A 21296-nucleotide genomic window follows, 5' to 3' on the forward strand; every position below is an offset into this window, starting at 1 on the left:
CATGAATGCAGGGATAAATGCAGGGATAAATGCCTGGAGGGAGATCAGTGGGGAGGGATGAGTGGACAAGGGAGTTGCTGAGAAAGTAACCCCTATGAAAAGCAGAGAGGGGACAGGAAAATGTGCTTGGCTTCTCCATCAATTTCAGAATTTCTTGCAAGTTATAGTGCAATGAGAAGACCAAGTTATAGTTGCATAATAAAAATGGTGGACCAGACAGAGTAACGCTGAATTTAAAACAGTCTAGACCAGATAAACCTATAGAACTACATGTATCAATATTAGTTGGGTCAGAAAGAGAAGACTTAAGTTCCAGCAGTGGGACCACCATTAGCAGCTATCCTTTCAGACCACACAAAAGCAGCCCAGTGGCTTTGATCACTCCAGAAGACATATCCCATCCACCAAAAAGTTACCTACAGCTCCGTGGTAGCTGGTAAATCCATCCCACCAATCTCCCAAACATTTACTTCTATGTATGGGGTGTCCATAAGTTAGGCAGAAGGAGCAATAATGAATTTAATGGCTTCAGATAAACTTCATGACTGCCTAGCGCCTCCCCAATTACAAATTTCCTCTCTCACCAGAAGCGGCTATACCTAAACACAAGAGATTTTGTAGATGCAGGAAATCTTGAGCAACAGCCACAAAATGCTAGTGGAACTCAGCTAGTATCTATGGAGGGCAATAAACAGTCAATGTTTCAGGCTGAGACCCTTCATCAGGATTGGAAAGGAACGAGACAAAAGCTGGAATAAGGCGGGGGGGGGGGGGGGGGGGAGATCTATTGAACCATAAGTGGCTATACCCTTTGTGTTTCTTTTATCTCTAAATACTGATTTTAAATTGCTACCTTGACAACTTTGGTCTGCATCCTAAGGTGGGTAAACCTTTTATTCTTATTTCTCTCTCTACAGAAACTGTTTGACAAAGTGAGGAATTCCAAGATATTTTTTATTTTTGTTCTGGATATACGGGGACTTCAGAGCTACAGCCTACTCTCAGTGGCTACACCTTTCACACCTTGCTTTCCTTTCATCTCCAAATACTGATTTTAAATTGTTAGCTTTGGTCTGCATCCTAACATGGGCATTCCTTTTACTCTCTCCACCTCTCCTCTCTCTACACATTCAAACACGTTCATTCTCTTAGTTTTTCAGTTCAGACAAGTGGCCTTAACTTGAAATGTCAACTGTATTTCTCTCCTCAGAGCTGCTGAGTATTTTGTGTGGGTTATGTGTAATCTGACTGACGAAGCTGATAACAATATTGTTGCTATACAGCTGCATACTGATTTTTTCCAGGTGGTGGAGCTTATTGGCCAAAGAGCAGCTGCTGATGAAACCTTGGTGATATGCAGCAATATACCCATGGATACATCCTACAGTAGCTACATTTAAAGTAGTGTTGGAAGGGAAACAATTAAGCGCTCAAATGGGTGCTATTTAAATTCACAGACAGACAAGAGATTCTGTAGATGCTCGAAATCTTGAGCAACAGACACAAAATGCTGGAGGAACTCAGCAGGTCGGGCAGCATCTATGGAGGGAAGTAAACAGTCAATGTTTTGGCCTGTAATGTCGACAGTTTATTTCCCTCCATAGATGTTACCTGACAAGCTGAATTCCTTCAGTATTTTGTGTGTGTTGCTAACTTAAAAGGTTTGCTTTGTCATGGAGTAAGTCGGTTAGTTCAACGCTATTGACCTGGGTTCAATTCCAACACAGTCTGTAAGGAGTTTGTATATTCTTCCCATGACCACATGTGTTTCCTCCCATAGTCCAAAAATAAACGTAACTAGCAGGTTAGTTAGTCACATGGGTGTAATTGGGCAGCACGATCTCATTGGGTCAGGAAAAAAACTGTATTTCTAAACAAACAAATAAATAAATAAATATTGTCCAGGCAAGTGGACAGAACATCATAATAGTGCTGACTTACAGGGTCACAGAGATGACAGGTATTGAATCTGCAAAGCATGCACTCTCCCACTGAACTATATCCCTGTACGTACAGCAGATGCTGGCAAAGCCATTTGGAATTGAATTAGATGACCCGGCTTCCTGAATTCCTCTATTAGTCACAGCACCCCTGCGGCCAGTGTTGTCGAGTAGCAGCTGAATGAGACTCCTAGGATATTTATGATGGGAATCTGGTAGAGACACCCATATTGTAGGAGGTGGTTAAGACTCATTTGTTACAAATGGTTATTGCTTGGCACATGCCTGAATACCCTCAGTTCTTCCAGCACAGTTTTGTTTTTAAAAACACAGAATGATAAGTATATGATGCATTGCCAAGATGGTAATAGAGGTAGATACTATAGGGAAATTTAACAAACTCTTAGTTAGGCACACAGATGAAAGAAAAATGGAGAGCTATGTGGGAGGGGAGGTTAGACTGATCTTAGTGTAGGTTAAAGGGTCGACACAACATCGTGGGCTGAAGGATCAGTACTGTGCTGTACTGTTCTTTGATAATTTCGTAAAGCTATATCCAATGAAGAGCCTTAATGATTAAAATACTAAATCAAAGATTAGCTTTTTAGCAAATTAGAAGTGCAGAGCACTATAGTCTTCTCAAATATCATTTTAAATGTTGAACATAAGAAAACCAGCTAAAAGAACAGTGTTTCTCACTTGCTTTCTTTACCTGCAGTGAAGGTCCTGGAGTGGGTGTGGACTGTGTGACAGTGGTCACTGCTCCAGTGTGTGCAGCTGAGACGGTGGTTGCAGTATTTGTTGTTCCTGCAGTTGCTGTTTCCCCATGAACACTTTCTGGTAAACCATTGTTATTTGTGTCTGGTGGCTGAACTGTGATAGGCAAATTCCAACAGGAAAAAACATAACATGGAATAAAAAGGATATCAAGTTAAATACCACAGGTGTGCACAGATCAGGAGCAACAGATTAATAGTTGTGATTAGGCACCTCATTGAGACCAAGAAAACAGCATTTTTCATGGTCATGTAAAATTGTAAAACTGTAAACACTAAAACTGAACTTTTAGATGCAAAATAAACATCACTCCAATTTACTTGAATTGCCTTTTTATAGGAAGTTTCCAAACTCCATCTTTGATGTTTATTATACTTTAGCTACAACCAAGAAGAAAAGTCATAGAAAGTCGCTTAGTTTCCACACTTTGCAATTCTCTACCCAAAACCCCTCCATCTCTCCAATTCCCCTTCATTCACAACCTTTGTTAAAGCAAACCCTTTGATCAGGTTTTTGGTTACTTGTTTTATTTCATTTGACTCCTTTTTTAGAATAACATTTCTGTGAAAATGCATGTTTTAGCTTTCAACATTTACAGCACTCTATAAATGCAAGTTATTGCTGCTGTTTACAGTGCACCCAAGCAGGAAAACTTGCATTACTAGGACAAATGGATTGTGATATCCTTCAGAGAACACGGTAGTGGGGAAGTTACTGAAGGGGATTCAGAGACAGGGTTAGGAGGAGTCAGCATGGCTTTGTGTGTGGGAAGTCACAATTAACGAACATTGCAGAGGCAACCAAAAAAACAGATGAAAATAGGGCAGTGGATGTTGTCAAATTGGATTTTAGCAAGGTGTTTGACAAGGACTGCATGGCAGGCTGGTCTGAAGGGTGAGGTTCCTATGGAATCCAGAGAGCTAGTTAGGTGGATTCATAATTTGGCTCAGAGGTGGGAGGCAGAGAGTGGTGGTTGAAGGCTGTTTCCTCCTTGGAATGGAGGCCAGTGACTAGTAGACTAGTAGTGTGCTGCAGGGGTTGGTGTCGGGACACTTGTTATTCTGTATTCATATAAATAATTTGGATTCAGATGCACAAGACTTGATCAGTAAGATTGCAGATGACTTGAAATTAGGTGGCGTTGTTAACAGTGAAGCAGGTTTACTGGGGCGGGGGGAAATCTTGACCTGTTAGGTAAGTAGGCCAAGGAGTGGCAAATGGTAATAGAGATTGAAAGTCGGGTGCTGCATTTTAGAAAATCAAACAGGATAGGTCCTATACCAGGGAGTGTGTTGGAACTGAGGGTCCTAACAAGTACAAATGCAAAATCCATTGAAAGCAGCACAATAGGTGGACAGTGTGAAAAATGCATTTAGCATGCTGGCATTCATCTGTCAGGGCACCGAGGAGAGGAATTGTGACATTATGTTGCAGTTGTACAAGTTGTTGGTGAAGCCATACTCGGGAGTACTGTGCAGTTTACAATCACCCTATTATAGGAAACATGGTTAAACTGGGAAAAATGGAGAGAAGATTAATGAGGATGTGGCCAGGAGTAGAGGGCCTGAGGGAGAGGCTGGCCGGCCAGGCTAGGTCTTTATCACATGGAGCGCAAGAGAATGAGGGGCACCCTTTTATAAAAAGAGGCATGGATAAAGCTAATGGTAACAGTGTTTTCCCCAGGGTAGGGGACTCTAAAACTAGACAGCATAGGTTTAAAGTCAAAGGGCCCATATCCATGCTGTATTGCTCAATGACATTCAGCTAAAATCAAAAAGTCTTGTGCAAATAAAAACTTTAAGAATAAAGAAAAACATGGTTCCATTCACATTTGACAGCTTGCATGAGTGACATACTGTTTCCATCTGGAATATTGTGAGTTTTACACAATTTCTTCCAGAAAACCAATGAATAAAAGCTTCAAAAAGGATGGAACAATCATGCAACTAATATTGCTGCTGCCACCTTACAGTTCCACCCACCCAGGTTCAATTCTGATCTTCAGTACTATATGTGAGTACTATTTGTTTTATGTTGTAAGGAAAATTATCTGATCTATCTGTGAAGTAGCCTGGACGAGAAACAATAGTTCACTGCATGTTGACCATGTTTGTTTTGGCACACAAAAGTAGTTCAGCAAATTTACTTGACAACTATTAATTAATATATATCCTTCCCTTATTGCCGCTCAATTGACTTTTACTTCATCCACTCACTTTGATTTAAAGAAATGTTTGCTGTGCTGGAGGTAGCCGTGTTCGTGGTGTTTGTCTCGGTAGTTTCATGGGCAGGCTCTTCTGTTGCTTGATGAATCTGTTGATCTGCAGTCTGTATGCTGTTCTCTGAGGCAACTACTACAGCTGCAGGTTGTTCTACAGCCACTGGTACCTGACTGTCACTGGTGTGTGTAACCAAGTTGGTTACTTGAGGGGAAACTGCTTCCGAGATTACAAATATGGGCTGTCAAACACAAAATACACGCAGTAATAAAGTATTGTAATATGAACACTTTAACACCTTATTTATTTATTATTTTGTTTTTCTTTTTGTATTTGCACAATTTGTCATCTTTTGTACATGGCTTGTTTGTCTGGCTTTGTCAGTGTGTAATTTTTCATTGACTTAACTGTGTTTCTTTGTTTCTACTGTGAATGCCCACAAGAAAATGAATCTCTGGGCAATATATGGTGACAAATATGTACTTTGATAATAACAATTTTCTTTTGGGGCGTGAACATTAAGTGGTGTGAACATTAAGGAATAACTCTAGCTTATTTGTATGCTTTTACTGTAAAAAACAAATCCGACAAAAATATTGAAATCGTACTAAAATCGATAAACAAATTCATTTTGAAGAATAGTTTCAACTAAATGAGGATTGCTTGTGCTGAAGACAAACTTAATAATCAGTACCCTTATTTAAGACAGAGTCATAACATTAGCAATTTTATTTCAAGATCTCTGCTCCAACTGGAAAGATAAATTTTAAACAATTTGCTTAACCTATTCACTTTGATTCAGAATATATTTGTACTGCCAAGGTACACCATATTAAAACATGTTACAGATACATAATTCTACATCATAAAATATTCCAGAGAGAAACCATGATGGAGTTTCAGAAAGGTTATGGGGGATACCACACTTAATGAACGAACAAACGAACAGAGGACACAGCTAAATAGATGTGTTTCCAAAAGCTTTTTGGTATAAATATGGAAAGAATGGAAGCAAAACAGATTAGGAAGAAATACAGAGCATACACATGGGATAGATTAGAAAAAGACACTGCCCCAAAGCTAGGAAAAGGGGAAGAGGTGAGCAAATACGCAAGAACAGCTTTTGCTCCTGAGGACATTGGTTACAGGTTAGAACAATGGACACTGCAGCACAGTACAGGCCCTTCAGCCCATGATGTTGTGCCAACTTTTTAAACCAACTTCCCTCCTACATAGTCCTCCATTTTTCTATTACCCACGTGCCTATCTAAGAATCTCTTAAATGTCCCTAATATATCTAACTCTACCTTTACCATCATCTCTGGCACCATATTCCATGCATCAACCACTTTATGTGTAAAACAAAAACAACCTCTGACATCCCCACTATACTTTCCTCCAGTCACTTTAAAATTATGCCTCCTCATAATAGCCATTTCTGCCCTGGGAAAAAGTCTCTGGCTATCCACTCAATCTGTGCCTCTTGTCATCTTGTACACCTCTATCAAGTCACCTGTCATCCTCTCTAACTCCAAAGGGAAAACCCCTAGCTCACACAACCTAGATTGTATAGAAGGAATTCAAATTAAAGGGAAAAAACCCAATTCACTGAAGCTGTAACACCAATGTGAAATTATACTGTGCAGTAGAAAAAAATAATTCCTACAACAAAGGCAAATGTTAGAAGTGACCAAAGCCTGGGTTTAAAGGGAAATCTAAGAGGCTAGAGTGGAGAAGCAGATAGGTTTATGACAGGTATTCCAGAATACACACCCATTCAAGGAGATGAGAAGGGTTTTCTCAAGGCCAGGGAGAGGGAATAAAGAAGTTGTAGTGGTGGTGGCTTAAAGGTGGGAGGGCAAGGAGGAAGTAGAAGAGGAAAAGTTAGGGATATCAGTGAGATTGAGATTAAATTATAAACAATTAGAAAAGTACACAGGCAAGCAACAGATGAAGTAAACAATTACCTCAGTATTAACTACAGAAGGACTTGAGACTACTCCTGTTGAAGCCATTAATGTTGCTGTTGCTGTAGCCAAGGGGTCAATAGCCGTGCTAATCCCCTGGGTGGCCAGTGTTGTTACTCTAGTCAGGGCGGTGGCTGGTGTTGTGAAACTGGATGATGCAAGATTAGTTACTGCTGAGTGGGCGGCAGATACTGTAGCAGTCACAGTACCTAGTGAGGTAACACCTGCAAGTAAATACATTAGAACATGTCAAGAGCTATTGAATCACCCTTGAAGAAACCCTTAAGTAGCACAGAACCCTAGGGTGATACACAAGTCAGAAATTCAGTTAGAGTCACAGAGCACTACAGCACTGAAACACCCTTCAGCCCATTTAGTCTGTACTGAACAGTTATTTTGCCTAGTCCCATCTGTACCGTAACACTCTATACTCCTCCCATCCATGTACTTACCCAAGCTTCTCTTAAGTGTTGCAATTGAATCCCCATCCACCACTTCCCGCTGGCAGCTCATACCACACTCGAGTATAAAAGCTCCCCCTCAGGTTCCCCTTAACTATTTCACCTTTTCACCCACCTTTCATCTACAGTACTGCGCAAGTGTCTTAGGCACATATATATAGCCAGGGTGCTTAAGATTTTTGTGCAGTACTGTTTGTCAACGAGGAGTGGAGAAAGAGTTTGTAAATCTGGCGGGAGCAAGAGATATTGGGAATGGCGGGGGTGTGGGACCAGTGGCAGAGAAGGAGTGCTGAGGCAGGGGGTGGTGCAGGTGCAGACACACCCAGCCCTGAGACACCAGGCAAGGTCATTTGATTCCAAACAATTGGGTTACAGATCATTACAAAATGTCCCCCTGGAGCTTCCCTCTCCCTTCCCATTTTCCCAACCATGATTTCCCTCTCCCTACCCTCTTCGAACTCACAGTCCAAAACAGAGACCCATATCAGAACCAGGTTTATTATCACTCACATGTCATGAAATTTCCACCCAACCTCAGAGGAAAAAGCCTGCTTGCATTTACCCGATCTATATCCCTCATCATTTATCAAAATCTCCCCTCATTCTCCCATGCTCCAGAGAATAAAACCCTTACTATTCAACCATTTCATATAATTCAGATCCTTGAGTCTTGGCAATATCCGTGTAAATTTTCTCTGTACGCTTTCTCCACACAATACTCCAAATTTGACCTCACCAATATCTTAGACAACTTCAGTATAACATCCCAACTCCTGACTCTGATCCATGAAAGCCAACGTGCCACAAACTCTCCTTACTTATAGAAACATAGAAAGTAGGTGCAGGAGTAGGCCATTCGGCCCTTCGAGCCTGCACCACCATTCAACTCAGAACCCTGTACCTGCTTTCTCTCCACACCCCCTGATCCCTTTAGCCACAAAGGCCATATCTAACTTTTCGCTTTGGGATGAAGCCACTTCGTTTTGTTGCAATTCATATAAACACGGAAGTGGGATAAATAGAATAGAAGCCATTTCCTCCCTCACAATGCTTGTATTTTATTTTAAGACCTGTTTAATATAATGGCTATGTTCATCTCCTGCACCATCTACCAACCTACTCTTGTCAGTGAAACCCATCATTTCACAAATGCCAATTGGGGCCAGATTTTGAGAAGTGATCTAACAACCCCTTATAACATGGAGTCTTACATCCAATTTGGATCTGTCACACATGCATGCAATCAAATATAGAAGACAACAGAACTTAAAAATGCTTTTCTATGATTTCTACAAAACTACAGCATTGACCACAGAACAAAGCAGGCCCTTCAGCCCACAACACTGTGCCAACTCTTTAACACACTAACATCAGAAAACTTCCCTTCCATATAGCCCTCCATTTTGCTTTCATCCATGTATATGCCTATCTGAGATTCCCTAATGTATCTGCCTCTACCATAACCCCTGGCAGCATGTTTCCAACACCAACCACTGTGTTTAAAAAAAACTTACCTCTGACATCCCCCTTACTTTTGTCTGAACACTTTGCCCCTTGTATTGGCTACTTCTGCCTTAGGAAAATGTCTCTGGCTATCCACTCTGTGCCTCATCGTCTTGTACACCTCTGTAAGTCCTCTCTCAACCTCCTTCGTCCCAAAGCAAAAAGCACTAACTCGCTCAACCTATCCTCATAGGACAGAAGAATTCACACAGTTGATTGTAAAAGTACCCAACTGTGAAAGATCCAAAGAAATGTTATATAAAAGTACCTGTGGTCCCTTTCACTAGCAATGTTGTGACTGTAGGCTTGGTTGAAGACACAGTGACAGGTGTAACGAGTCTGACTCCACTAACTGTAACTGGAGTTCCACCAACAGTTCGTAGAATGGTACCAGGTGTTCCAGGCGTCTTCAGAACAACCTAAAAAGTGTTTTTTTCTAAATTTATTCATTTAGAGGATACAACGGTCACAGGCTAAGTCAATATTTACTTTCCATCCCAAAAACGACCTAGAAAAATTGGCAGTAGCCACTTCCTTGAACCTCTCTGCTATCAATGAAAGATAGGTAAGGAGTTCCAAGATTGGAATTAAATGCATCCTACTGATGATCATGCAACAGACGGCTGTGAAGGCCAAGTCATTGGGAATATTTAAAGTGGAGGTTGGTAGTTTCTTGATTAGTAAGAGCATCAGAGAATACGGGGAGAAAGCAGGAGAATGGGGTTGGGGCGGGAGATAATAAATCCGCCATAATAGAATGGTGGAGCAGACTTGATGGGCTAAATGCTCTAATTCTGCTCCAATGTTTTATGGTCTTATCTGTAGCATGTAACACGACTGCCCAGAAATTAGGACCCAGCGTGGTAGTCAAATGATTTTCTGCCTAGTCTCAGAATGCTGAAGGTGACCAAATCAATTCATAATGCCATTGGGAAGTGTTTTCAACTGCAGAGTCTGAAGAAACAGGAGGAGGAGGCATAACATGGAAGAAGAATGGGACTATACTACACTATACACAAATACAGCTTCAGGACTAATCAAATAGGCACTACCTGTGTCACACCAGGCTGTCCCGCAGTAAATTTTGGAACAGCTGTAATGATCTTGGCAGGTGTTCCCGTTCCAGATGTGACTACTTTTGTTGTAATGATTGTTATTGGAGATTTCATAGCCGGAGAAACATTCACACCTAGAATAAAACGCATTAGTGATTCTGTTAAGGATTTGTAATTTACAAATTCTCCCCTCCCCCTTTTCCAACCATGATTCCCCTGTCCCTGCCCTCTTCCCACTCTCAGTACACAATAGAGACGCATATCAGAATCAGGTTTATCATCACTCACATGTCATGAAATTTGTTTTGTTTTTTGCAGCAGCAGTACAATGCAATACATAAAATTACTATGTATACATACACACACACACATATATACAAACATTATATAAAGCGAAGTAGATCATATGACCTAGTATATTTGTCCAAGTAGTATTTTCATTCAGTTAAGCATAAAACACTCCAGTGAAACAGATCGAAACAGTGAATATCTACATGTCTACTTCTCATGCAAAGATATGATTTTGTGCTGCAGGGGGTGATAGGACATGTGAGGTGGTTGTCAGAAATGGCCATTTTAATTAGTGAAAAAGGACTGGATAAATTAGGGGTTTCCTTTGCAAAAGGTAAGAAGCAACTTGATTGAGGTGTACAGTTTCGAGGGCCCCAGGTAAATACAAATGACTTCTTTAATTGCTCAGCAGAGATATCAAAAACTAGGGTTCCACAGATTGCAAGTAACTGTTATAATGATTAGAGGTGAGATGAGAAAGGTATTTTGTTCACCTAGAGGTTGATGATGGGCATCCATTAGTCTTGAGATACCATGGATTTGTGCCTAGGAAAGTTTCCAGGGCACAGGCCTGGGCAGGGTTGTATGGGAGACCAACAGCTAAACATGCTGCAAGTCTCCACTTTCCATGCCACTGATGTTGTCCAAGGGCTGATAGAGCTTGGCACCAGTGTCGCCGCAGAGCAATGTGTGGTTAAGTGCCTTGCTCAAGGACACAACACGCTGCCTCAGCTGAGGCTCGAACTAGCGACCTTCACTAGACCAACGCCTTAACCATTTGGCCACGCGCCAACACAAGGGGTTGATAATGCATTTGGAGATCACTATTTATTGGTGTGATAGAGCAGAAACCCTCATTACTTGAAAAGCCTTGACCTGCTGGGCTGCAGTTAAGTATTGAAAGGACGGGATAAGCAAGGTACATTTTTTGACCAAAACAGACACGGGATAAAGGGCCTCACCATAAGTCTTCCATGAGTTTTAATTACAGATAAGATCCTCTCCCTGTAACACACACACAAAATGCTGGAGGAACTCAGCAGATCAGGCAGCATCTTATTTCAGTAGAGAGATTTGTAAAGGAGGAGTACTAAATCTGCAAAAACTGCAGAAATATACACCACGGATTGCTGTTTTAATGGAAAATTTAAGTGCCATTACGAAATAGTAAAATCAAATTGAATTTGGCTCTGGATATAAATTGATACCTGAAATTACAGTGAGAAGGCAGGAGTATGGAGTGGAGAGAGATAATAAATCAGCCATGATAGAATAAGCGAAACAGATTCGATGGGCTAAATGGCTTAATTCTGCTCCTATGTCTTATGGTTTTATGAAAAATCTATGGAAAGGAATAAACATTTGACGTTTCAGGCCGAGACCCTTCATCAGTACTGGAAAGGAAGGGGGAAGAAGCCAGAATAAGCTGGTGAGGGAAGGAGGAGTACAAACCTGGTAGGTGATAGGTGAGACCAGGTGAGGGGAAGGTGGGTGGGTAGGGGAGGGGTGATGAAGTGAGAAACTGGGAGGGGACAGGTGGAAAAGGTAAAGGACTGAAGAAGGAATAATCTGATGGGACAGGAGAGGGTTCCATGGAAGAAAGGGAAAGAGAAGGGGCACCAGAGGGAGATGACAGGCAGGTGAGAAGAGGGAAGGAGAGGTAAGAGGGGAGCCAGAATGGGGAATGGAAGGAGGGTGGAGGGGGTGAAGAAATTACCTGTAACATTGGGTTGAGCCATCAGTGCTGAAACAGGGATGGTTTTTATGATGGTTGTTGCCCCAGCTTTACTGCCTGAAGGGGCAACACCTCCAAGACCAAGGATAGTTTGCTTCGCCCCCATTCCGCCAGCTTGCGAGGTTGTGATTATTGTGGTTGGTTTACCGTCTGCCGCCGTCACCAGTCTCACTATTGTTCCTGGAGGAAAGGGGCCCTTTGCCTACACATTTGTTGGAAACAATAAAATTTAAAATTCATATCACTGAAACAATAAGTTTCCACTATAGTCTATTGATTACTGTATAGTGGAAAAGTGGTACAGTAAGAAATATGCAGACTGATTAGGAAAGTGGGAAAAACAACTGCAATAATAATCACAGTGGATTTCAACACACTGACTGCACAGAAGCTATAGAGAAAAGGAATAAGCAAAATAACTCCCATAATGTATAGAGGATATGTTTACAATACTACAAAAAGCCACCCACCTCCCCAAAAAAACCACTATTGGATCTAGTAACAGGGAATGAATCAGATGTCTGGTTTGACGGAGCTACAATGGCTCTAGAGAAGCTTCTTTGAGCTCATCTGTGAAAGCAGCTTAATTTCTACCTTTAATGTCTCTTTCCTTTTCAAGGTGGATGGGATTCTGTCAGTGCCCTTGACCTGTGGTTGCACTCAAACTGTAGTTCTTTACGGCGATGGGGCCTGCTCCCACAGCTCACTGACCGGCCTTTTTTCAATATCCCAAGGGAATGGCCTAGAAGATGAGCATGCCTTCTGGGTTCTGGGGCTTCATGGCCCTATAGATGAGCCAGTTCCTCGCTGGTGTCGCTGACAGAAGCATTGCAGGAGAAAACGGAATATAGGGTACAGCCAATCAGCTGTCGGAGGTCAGCGAATTGCTTTCTCTCTCTTTCTCTCATTGGTGGGGAAGTTTGCAGCTGATTCTCGAGTCAGACAACTCGAAAAAAAGCGATGTGGCGCCATAAACAGCGAGTTGCTTTGTTTCTGTCTCCCCTCTCACTGAGTGGCACCTCACTGCCCCTTTATTAGGGAGAGAGAGCATGTGGCAAGCCAAACTGTTGGGTGAACGATTAATTTTTGTTGTACTGCAGATCATGGTCTCTCTTGGGGACTTTGTTATTGCTCGTTTGGTGGTTGAAGGGTGTTGACGTTTTTTGCTAAACTAAGTGGGGCAGGGGGAGGTTCGATGCTTTGCTGCTGCTTGTGCGTGGGAGGGGGAAGAAGGGGGCTTTTTACTGTCTTTCATTCTTTGGGGTACTCCTGTTTTCATGAATGTTTGAGAGGAGCAAGAATTTCAGGTTGTATATTGTATACATTCTCTGATATTAAATAGAACTATTGATATAATGGAAATAAAAATACGGAATTTCCATACAATAATGAACATAATTATTTATTAGGCGAAGGATAGGACAATAGTTCTTCCCATCAATAAGAGACAATCCAGGTTGTTTAATTTTTAACTTTGAGAGAACATCAGGCAGATCTGGAGCTCTATCCTAACTCAGCAATCTTTAATGATATAAAATATTAATATGCAGCAAAACTCTGATAATCCAACATGCTCCAGAATTTCTTTCCAGACAAATGTATGTTATTCTATTAATACTCAATGCACTTTAAATTCACCTTTTTAAAAATAAATACACAGTATAGTGATAAATTATCCAGTAGATCCTGAAAGATTAAAGGGCGAGTGGGAACCAAGGCCCCAGTAAGTTTGAAGGCATGCAGAGGTACCGGGACCCTCCCCCCCCCACCCCAGTGAATTCCAGGATAGAACAGAGACAATGCCTGTGAGTCAAATGCTGAACCATCTGGATTTCTGAATCAGTGGAGAGCAGATTATCAGTTTGACCTAACACAAAAGTCACACAAAATAATTTCTTAAATGGAGGAAACATGGGAACAATGAATAGTGAAATAGTAAAGACAGAGCAAAATAATAAACTTATAAAATACGTATAACTATGAAAACTATTAATAATGCCCATGCTTTAACATACCAAGTTTCATAAACCACCCAAGGACTAGAGATTAAAGAAAATTAAAGAATTAATTAATTAAAAAATTAATTAATTAAAAAAATTAAGAAAATCCACAAGAAAATTAAATAGGAAATGTTAACAGTAACTTAAAAAGGCATGTGCTGCAACAAGTGTGACCATAACAGTGACACTTTATATATTGAAGGAAGCACCTTCATAATATTTTATGGACACACAAGTTTTCTATAGAAAAATATAGCCTTAACATTATTGCTTATGGTACATTTGACTAAAATAGAAAGCCTGTTGATATTCTTTATTATTTTAATTGAGTCATTTACCTGTTAAGAGCACATTATGTGTCTGTCTGCTAAAATCAGATAGTCATTTCCAGATTATGATGATAAACATTTAATAATACTGACCTGAATAAACTGCGCTAAGGACCCAGTAGTGGCTTGGCCAGTGATTGCACCACTTTGCACAGGAGCTGTCTGAACAAGAGTCATCATTTTCCCTAAATTGGAGATCTAAGCAGAAGAAAATCATATAAAGTGGTACATCAGCAAAAACAGCATCAACAGTAAAACAATAACTGCACGTCAAAGGTACTACAAGGCTGTGAAAGCGTTTGGTATGTTAAGCAAACATTAAAAAAGACACAGGAGCAGAATTAGGCCATTCAGCGCATCATGGCCGATTTATTATTGCTCTCAAACCCATGCTCCTGCCTTCTCCCTGTAAGCTCTGGCAACCTTTCTATCAACCTCTGCTTGAAATATACCAAATGACTCTGCCTCCAAAACCGAACGTAGCAATGAATTCTATAGGATCATTACCCTCTCTGGCTCGAGAAATTTCTCCACATCTCTGTTCTTCTACTCTGAGGCTATACCATCTGGTCCCAGACTCCCTTAATATAGGGAACATCGACTTCAAGTCCATCATTTTAATATTTGATAGGTTTCAATGACATTCCCCATTGCTCCTCAAACATTAACTTTTTCATTCCCAGGATCATTCTCATAAACCTCCTCAGGATTCTCTCAAAGGCCAACACATCCTTTCCTAGATATGGGGCAAAAACTCTCACAATGCTCCATGTGCTCTGATCAACATGAACAGTACTATAGAGATATACTATATAAAATTTAATTAGCCTTCCTATTCCCAATCCGATTATCTTCTCCACTACCAGAGTGAGGCTGAATGCAGACTACAGGAACAACACCTCAGATTTTACCTGCATAGTCTATACCCTGAGGGCATGAACACTGAATTTTCCAATTTCAGTGAAATGTTCCCCACCCCATCCATTTTCTCTTTCCTCCTGATATACCCAGATACTCCTACACACACTCCTGACCCTCGTAACAGCTTTCCCCTATCACCCTCCACCCATCACCTACACGCTCCTTCCACTGGATTCCTTTCCTTACTGACCCCATCTGCCCTCCCCAGCACTTTTATTTGGTTCCATGCTTCCTCCACCTTCCTTTCCTATCGGATTCCATCATCTGCAGCCCTTTGTCACCTCCACCCATCACCTCCCAGTCTTTGTCACTAATTTCACTCTCCCTTCCTCCACCTGCCTATCACACCCACTCACCTGGACCCACCTATCACTGCCAGCTCTTGCACCCTCCACAGATGCTACTTGATCCATTGAGTTCCTCACGTATTTTCTTTTCGCTCTGTACAAATCAACTGGGTTTTTTTCTATATCTGACAGCCAAATTACAACTCCCTTTTAATTTCACCCAGCAAGCCGGAAACACACGATGCAATGACAAGGAAACACCAAGCAAAATGTTATTACAAGTCTGAAATGTAAACCATCTAATAATTAACTATTATTGTCATTAACTATTATTAACTTTGCAAATAAATGGAAAGTCATCTAATAATCTACTAATTACCAAGGAGCCTCCACTGCCATATTGTATTGGGCTTTTGACAAGTGTGAAGGTTTTGGTGACGCCACCCACAACAGTGGTGACAACTTGAGCCTGTTGAGCTACAGTGAGAGCCCCAGATTTATGTACTGTTATAATAGGACGTGTTGCAGCAGAACTTAGCGAGACAGACGAGGTTGCCACTTGTGCAGCTGCTGTCTTCAGCATTGTTGTGGCCGGGGTATTTACCTGCAAAATATAAAAATAACCATGCATCTTTTTAAGAATTGATTTCTCAGAAAATCTACCTATAGCACATTTTCAGATAAATACAACCTTGCTTTTCCAAATAATAGTTTAAAAAATCACTTTTACTGTATTCACGATTAAATAAAACTACAAGTCCCGCATATTAAACACAAAGTACATTGCAGATGCTGTGGTCAAATCAAGACGTACAAAAAAGCTGGATGACCTCAGCAGGTCGGATGCTGCCCGACCTGCTAAGTCCCGCATATTGTCCATATAATATTAATAAAAAAGTATATCCGGAAAGCATTAATACAACATATTCTTTGTAGCTGATTACTACAATTTAAGAGAACAATTTTACCCATTCACTTTCTAAGCAAGTTCAGATTTAAAAAATGGGGCAAATTGGCTATTCTTGGTTAAAAGGTATTTCAATACAAAAATACATTCTTTTTCTGCTATGTACCTTTTCTTCATTTGTAAGTGATTATTTATTTATAAGGAACATTTTCTGGAGATTAATTTTCTCCTTGCACTTATCACAAATTAATTTTTCTATTCCAATTTATCTCCACCATAAAGTTATCTATAACATAATTGGCAATTGCTTTTCTTAGTTCCTCTGACAAAACCACTCAAACCTGTGATCAACCACCAAAGACAAGGAAAGCAGGCACATGAAAATACCAGGCCTTTACTCTATCTTTCCTACTCATTATCACTACCATAAGTGACCTTGGCAGAGAAACTGCAATAGTTGGGGGTTCATCACCTTCAAAGGTAATTAGAGATGAATAATAAATTTTGTCCTTACCAATAATGCCCAAATACAAAAAAGCAGAATATTGTTCTCCACTATATAACAGATGTTTCTTATCCAATACCTCAGTCACTGCACTATAAACACTTCAAACCACTTTTTATAATGCTGTTTACATTGTCGATACATGGTGTTTATGCATTTATGCACATTTTATTCCATATCTGCACTGCTAAGATTATTTTTATATGATTCTTTAGTCTTCCTAATTGTTGAATGTTGTTTATTTGTTTGTTCCATGTTGAACGAATACAGCACAGCAAATTCTTAATATATGTAAATGTATATAGCGAATAAAGTTAATCCTTGATTCTCATCCTTGTAAATCAGTATAAAGATTACAAAGATAAAGACTCACATTTACTACAGAGGGAACAGCATTGGTGGTGCTCTGTGCAGGGACAACGAGGCGGACTCCAGCAGGCAAGGAAGAAACTGCAGCCTTAACCGTCTGCACAGCTTGTTGGGAGACTGTAACCAGATGAGTGGCTGCTGAAGATATTCCAGGCACCTGGGTGGCAGTGACTTGTACTGGAGTCACTGTGCCTTAGCAGAACATAACACAGAAATATTCAAAACACTCTACTGGTTAAACAAATCACTAAGCCACAACATGAAAATACAGATTGTTCCTCCAAATAACATATGTTAACTAGTGTGGAATGCGGTTATGTTAAAATATTACAAAGTTGCAGGGGTTGGAAGAGGGTCACATGGAACAATAACACCATCTTGAGTCAGTTGACCTGAATAGCCTGGTCGGTCCCAATTTGGAGTATAGTGTGCAGTTCTGGTTACCTCCCTATAGGAAAGACCTACAGTGGCATGCAAAAGTTTGGGCACCCTGGTCAGAATTTCTGTTACTGTGAATAGCTAAGTGAGTAAAAGATGACCTGATTTCCAAAAGGCATAAAGTTAAAGATGACACATTTCTTTAATATTTTAAGCAAAATTAGTTTTTTGATTTCCATCTTTTACAGTTTCAAAATAACAAAAAAGGAAAAGGGCCTGAAGCTAAAGTTTGGGCACCCTGCATGGTCAGTACTTAGTAACACCCCTTTGGCAAGTATCACAGCTTGTAAACACTTTCTGTAGCCAGCAAAGAGTCTTTCAATTCTTGTTTGGGGGATTTTTTCCCATTCTTCCTTGCAAAAGGCTTCTAAGTTCTGTGAGATTCTTGGGCCGTCTTGCATGCACTGCTCTTTTAAGGTCTAGCCAGATTTTCAATCATGTTAGGTCAGGGGACTGTGAGGTCCATGGCAAAACCTTCAGCTTGTACCTCTTGAGGTAGTGCATTGTAGATTTTGAGGTGTGTTTGGGATCATTATCCTGTAGTAGAAGCCATTCTCTTTTCAGCTTCAGCTATTTTACAGACAGAGTGATGTTTGCTTCCAGAATTTGCTGGTATTTAATTGAATTCATTCTTCCCTCTACCAGTGAAATGTTCCCTGTGGCACTGGCTGCAACACAAGCCCAAAGAATGATCGATCCACCCCCCGCTTAACAGGTGGAGAGGTATTCTTTTCATGAAATTCTGCACCCTTTTTCCTCCAAACATGCCTTTGCTCATTGCGACCAAAAAGTTCTATTTTAACTTCATCAGTCCACAGGACTTGTTTCCAAAATGCATCAGGCTTGTTTAGATGTTCCTTTGCAAACTTCTGGCGCTGAATTTTGTGGTGAGGACGCAGGAAAGGTTTCCTTCTGATGACTCTTCCACGAAGGTCATATTTGTGCAGGTGTCGCTGCATAGTAGAACAGTGCACCACCACTCCTGCTAAATCTTCCTGAAGGTCTTTTGCAGTCAAATGGGGGTTTTGATTTGCCTTTCTAGCAATCTTACGAACAGTTCTCTCAGAAAGTTTTCTTGGTCTTCCAGACCTCAACTTAACCTCCACCGTTCCTGTTTACTGCCATTTCTTAATTACATTATGAACTGAGGAAATGGCTACCTGAAAACGCTGTGCTATCTTCTTGTAGCCTTCTCCTGCTTTGTGGGCATCATTTATTTTAATTTTCAGAGTGCTAGGCAGCTGCTTAGAGGAGCCCATGGCAGCTGATTGTTGGGACAAGGTTTGAGGAGTCAGGGTTTTTATAAAACTTTGAAATTTGCATCACCTGGCCTTTCCTAAGGATGACAGTGAACAAGCCATAGCCCTAACAAGCTAATTAAGGTCTGAGACCTTGGTAAAAGTTATCTGAGAGCTCAGATCTCTTGGGGTGCCCAAACTTTTGCATGGTGCTCCTTTCCTCTTTTTCACTCTAAAATTGTACAAAACAAAAATAATACACTAATCTTGCTTAAAATGTTGAAAAGAATGTTTCATCTTTAACTTTATGACTTTTGGAGCTCAGTTCATCTTCTACTCACTTAACTATTTACAGTAACAGAAATTTTGACCGGGGTGCCCAAACTTTTGCATGCCACTGTATACAAGATCGAAAGAAGTAGAAAATTTTCAACTATGTTGTCAGGACTAAGGAACCTGAGTTATAGGGAAGGGTTGAATAAGTTAGGACCTTCTTATCCGGAGCATAGCAGTTAGTGTGAGAGGGAAAGAGTGAAGTGAGAAGAAAAAGGAAGAAGAAAAAAATGAAAAGGAATAAATAAATAAACAAACAGATAGATAGATAGATAAACAAATAAATAGGGATGGGGTAAGAGGGGAGGAGGGCCATTAACGGAAGTTAGAGAAATCAATGTCCTCGCCTGTTCTCCATCTTCCTCTGGTGCTCCCCTCCCCCTTTCTTTTTTCCAAGGCCTTCCATCCTATAATATACCCCTTCTCTGGCCTTGTATTCCTTTTGCCAATCAACTTTCCAGCTCTTAACTTCATCCCTCCCCCTCCTGTCTTCTCCTATCATTTCGGGTCTCCTCCTCTCCCTCCCACTTTCAAATCTCTTACTATCTCTTTTTTCCATTAGTCTCGACCTGAAACGTCGACCCAAAAATTCTTCCTATAGATGCTGCCTGGCCTGCTGCATTCCACCAGCATTTTGTGTGTGTTGCTTGAATTTACAGCATCTCAAGTCAAGTCCCTTTTATTGTCATTTCAACCATAACTGCTGGTAAAAAGTAAAACAATTTTACACAGTAAAAACGAAACAATGTTCCTCCAGGACCATGGTGCTACATGAAACAACACAAAACTACACTAGACTACGTGAAGCAACACAAAACTACATTGGACTTCAGACCTACACGGGACTACATAAAGTGCACAAAACAGTGCAAGACAGTACAATACTTAATAAACAAGACAACAGGCACAGTAAAGGGCAAATTACAATATAATAATAAACAATATAAATGTAAATGGAAACAATGTTTTAGCAGGAATTGAGGAAAATGAGCAAAAATTGCAAAGGGAGTGTTGTGTGTGTGTGTGTGTGTGTGTGTGTGTGTGTGTGTGTGTGTGTGTGTGTGTGTGTGTGTGTGTGTGTGTGTGTGTGTGTGTGTGGGTGTGTATGTGTGTGGGGTGTGTGTGTGTGGGGTGTGTGTGTGTGTGGGGTGTGTGTGTGTATGTGGGTGTGTGTGTGTGTGTGCGCACGGGGGGGGTGTGTGTGTGCGCGCGGGGTTGTGTGTGTATGTGTGCGCGCACGCATGCGTGCGTGCAAGTAAAAGCCGACCCCATCCCTTCCCACCGATCTCCCTCCTGGCACTTATCCTTGTAAGTGGAACAAGTGCTACACCTGCCCTTACACTTCCTCCCTCACCACCATTCAGGGCCCCAGACAGTCCTTCCAGCTGAGGCGACACTTCACCTGTGAGTCGGCTGGTATGGTATACTGCGTCCCATGCTCCCGGTGCGGCCTTTTATATATTGGTGAGACCCGACGCAGACTGGGAGACCGTTTCGCTGAACACCTACGCTCAGTCCGCCAGAGAAAGCAGGATCTCCCAGTGGCCACACATTTTAATTCCACCTTCCATTCCCATTCTGATATGTCTATCCATGGCCTCCTCTACTGTCAAGATGAAGCCACACTCAGGTTGGAGGAACAACACCTTATATACCATCTGGGTAGCCTCCAACCTGATGGCATGAACATTGACTTCTCTAACTTCCGTGAATGCCCCTTCTCCCCTTGTTACCCCATCCCTGATATATTTAGTTTTTTTCCCCCCCTCCTCTTTTTCCCCTTTCTTTCTGCCCATCACTCTGCCTGTTCTCCATCTCCCTCTGGTGCTCCCCTCCCCCTTCTTTCTCCCTAGGCCTCCCGTCCCATGATCCTTTCCCTTCTCCAGCTCTGTATCCCTTTTGCCAATCACCTTTCCGGCTCTCAGCTTCACCCCACCCCCTCCGGTCTTCTCCTATCATTTTGCATTTTCCCCTCCCCCTCCTAATTTCAAACCTCTTACTACCTTTTCTTTCAGTTACTC

General features: G+C 41.2%; 1 protein-coding gene across 2 annotated transcripts in view; it reads right to left on the reverse strand.

Moving 5' to 3' along the window:
• Positions 1 to 21296, reverse strand: part of LOC140734607 (host cell factor 1-like) — a 67419-nt gene that overhangs the window by 26770 nt on the left and 19353 nt on the right. For both annotated transcript variants that reach the window (XM_073058813.1, XM_073058814.1), the window contains exons 9-17: positions 17271 to 17458; positions 15865 to 16089; positions 14371 to 14475; positions 11931 to 12150; positions 9920 to 10056; positions 9136 to 9286; positions 6904 to 7127; positions 4934 to 5177; positions 2653 to 2813 (exon numbers count right to left, since the gene is read on the reverse strand). In XM_073058813.1, the coding sequence (XP_072914914.1) occupies positions 2653 to 2813; positions 4934 to 5177; positions 6904 to 7127; positions 9136 to 9286; positions 9920 to 10056; positions 11931 to 12150; positions 14371 to 14475; positions 15865 to 16089; positions 17271 to 17458 (1655 nt within the window). The remainder of the gene's footprint in view (positions 1 to 2652; positions 2814 to 4933; positions 5178 to 6903; positions 7128 to 9135; positions 9287 to 9919; positions 10057 to 11930; positions 12151 to 14370; positions 14476 to 15864; positions 16090 to 17270; positions 17459 to 21296) is intronic.

Source organism: Hemitrygon akajei, chromosome 10, assembly GCF_048418815.1.
Source record: "Hemitrygon akajei chromosome 10, sHemAka1.3, whole genome shotgun sequence".
NCBI lineage: Eukaryota > Metazoa > Chordata > Chondrichthyes > Myliobatiformes > Dasyatidae > Hemitrygon > Hemitrygon akajei.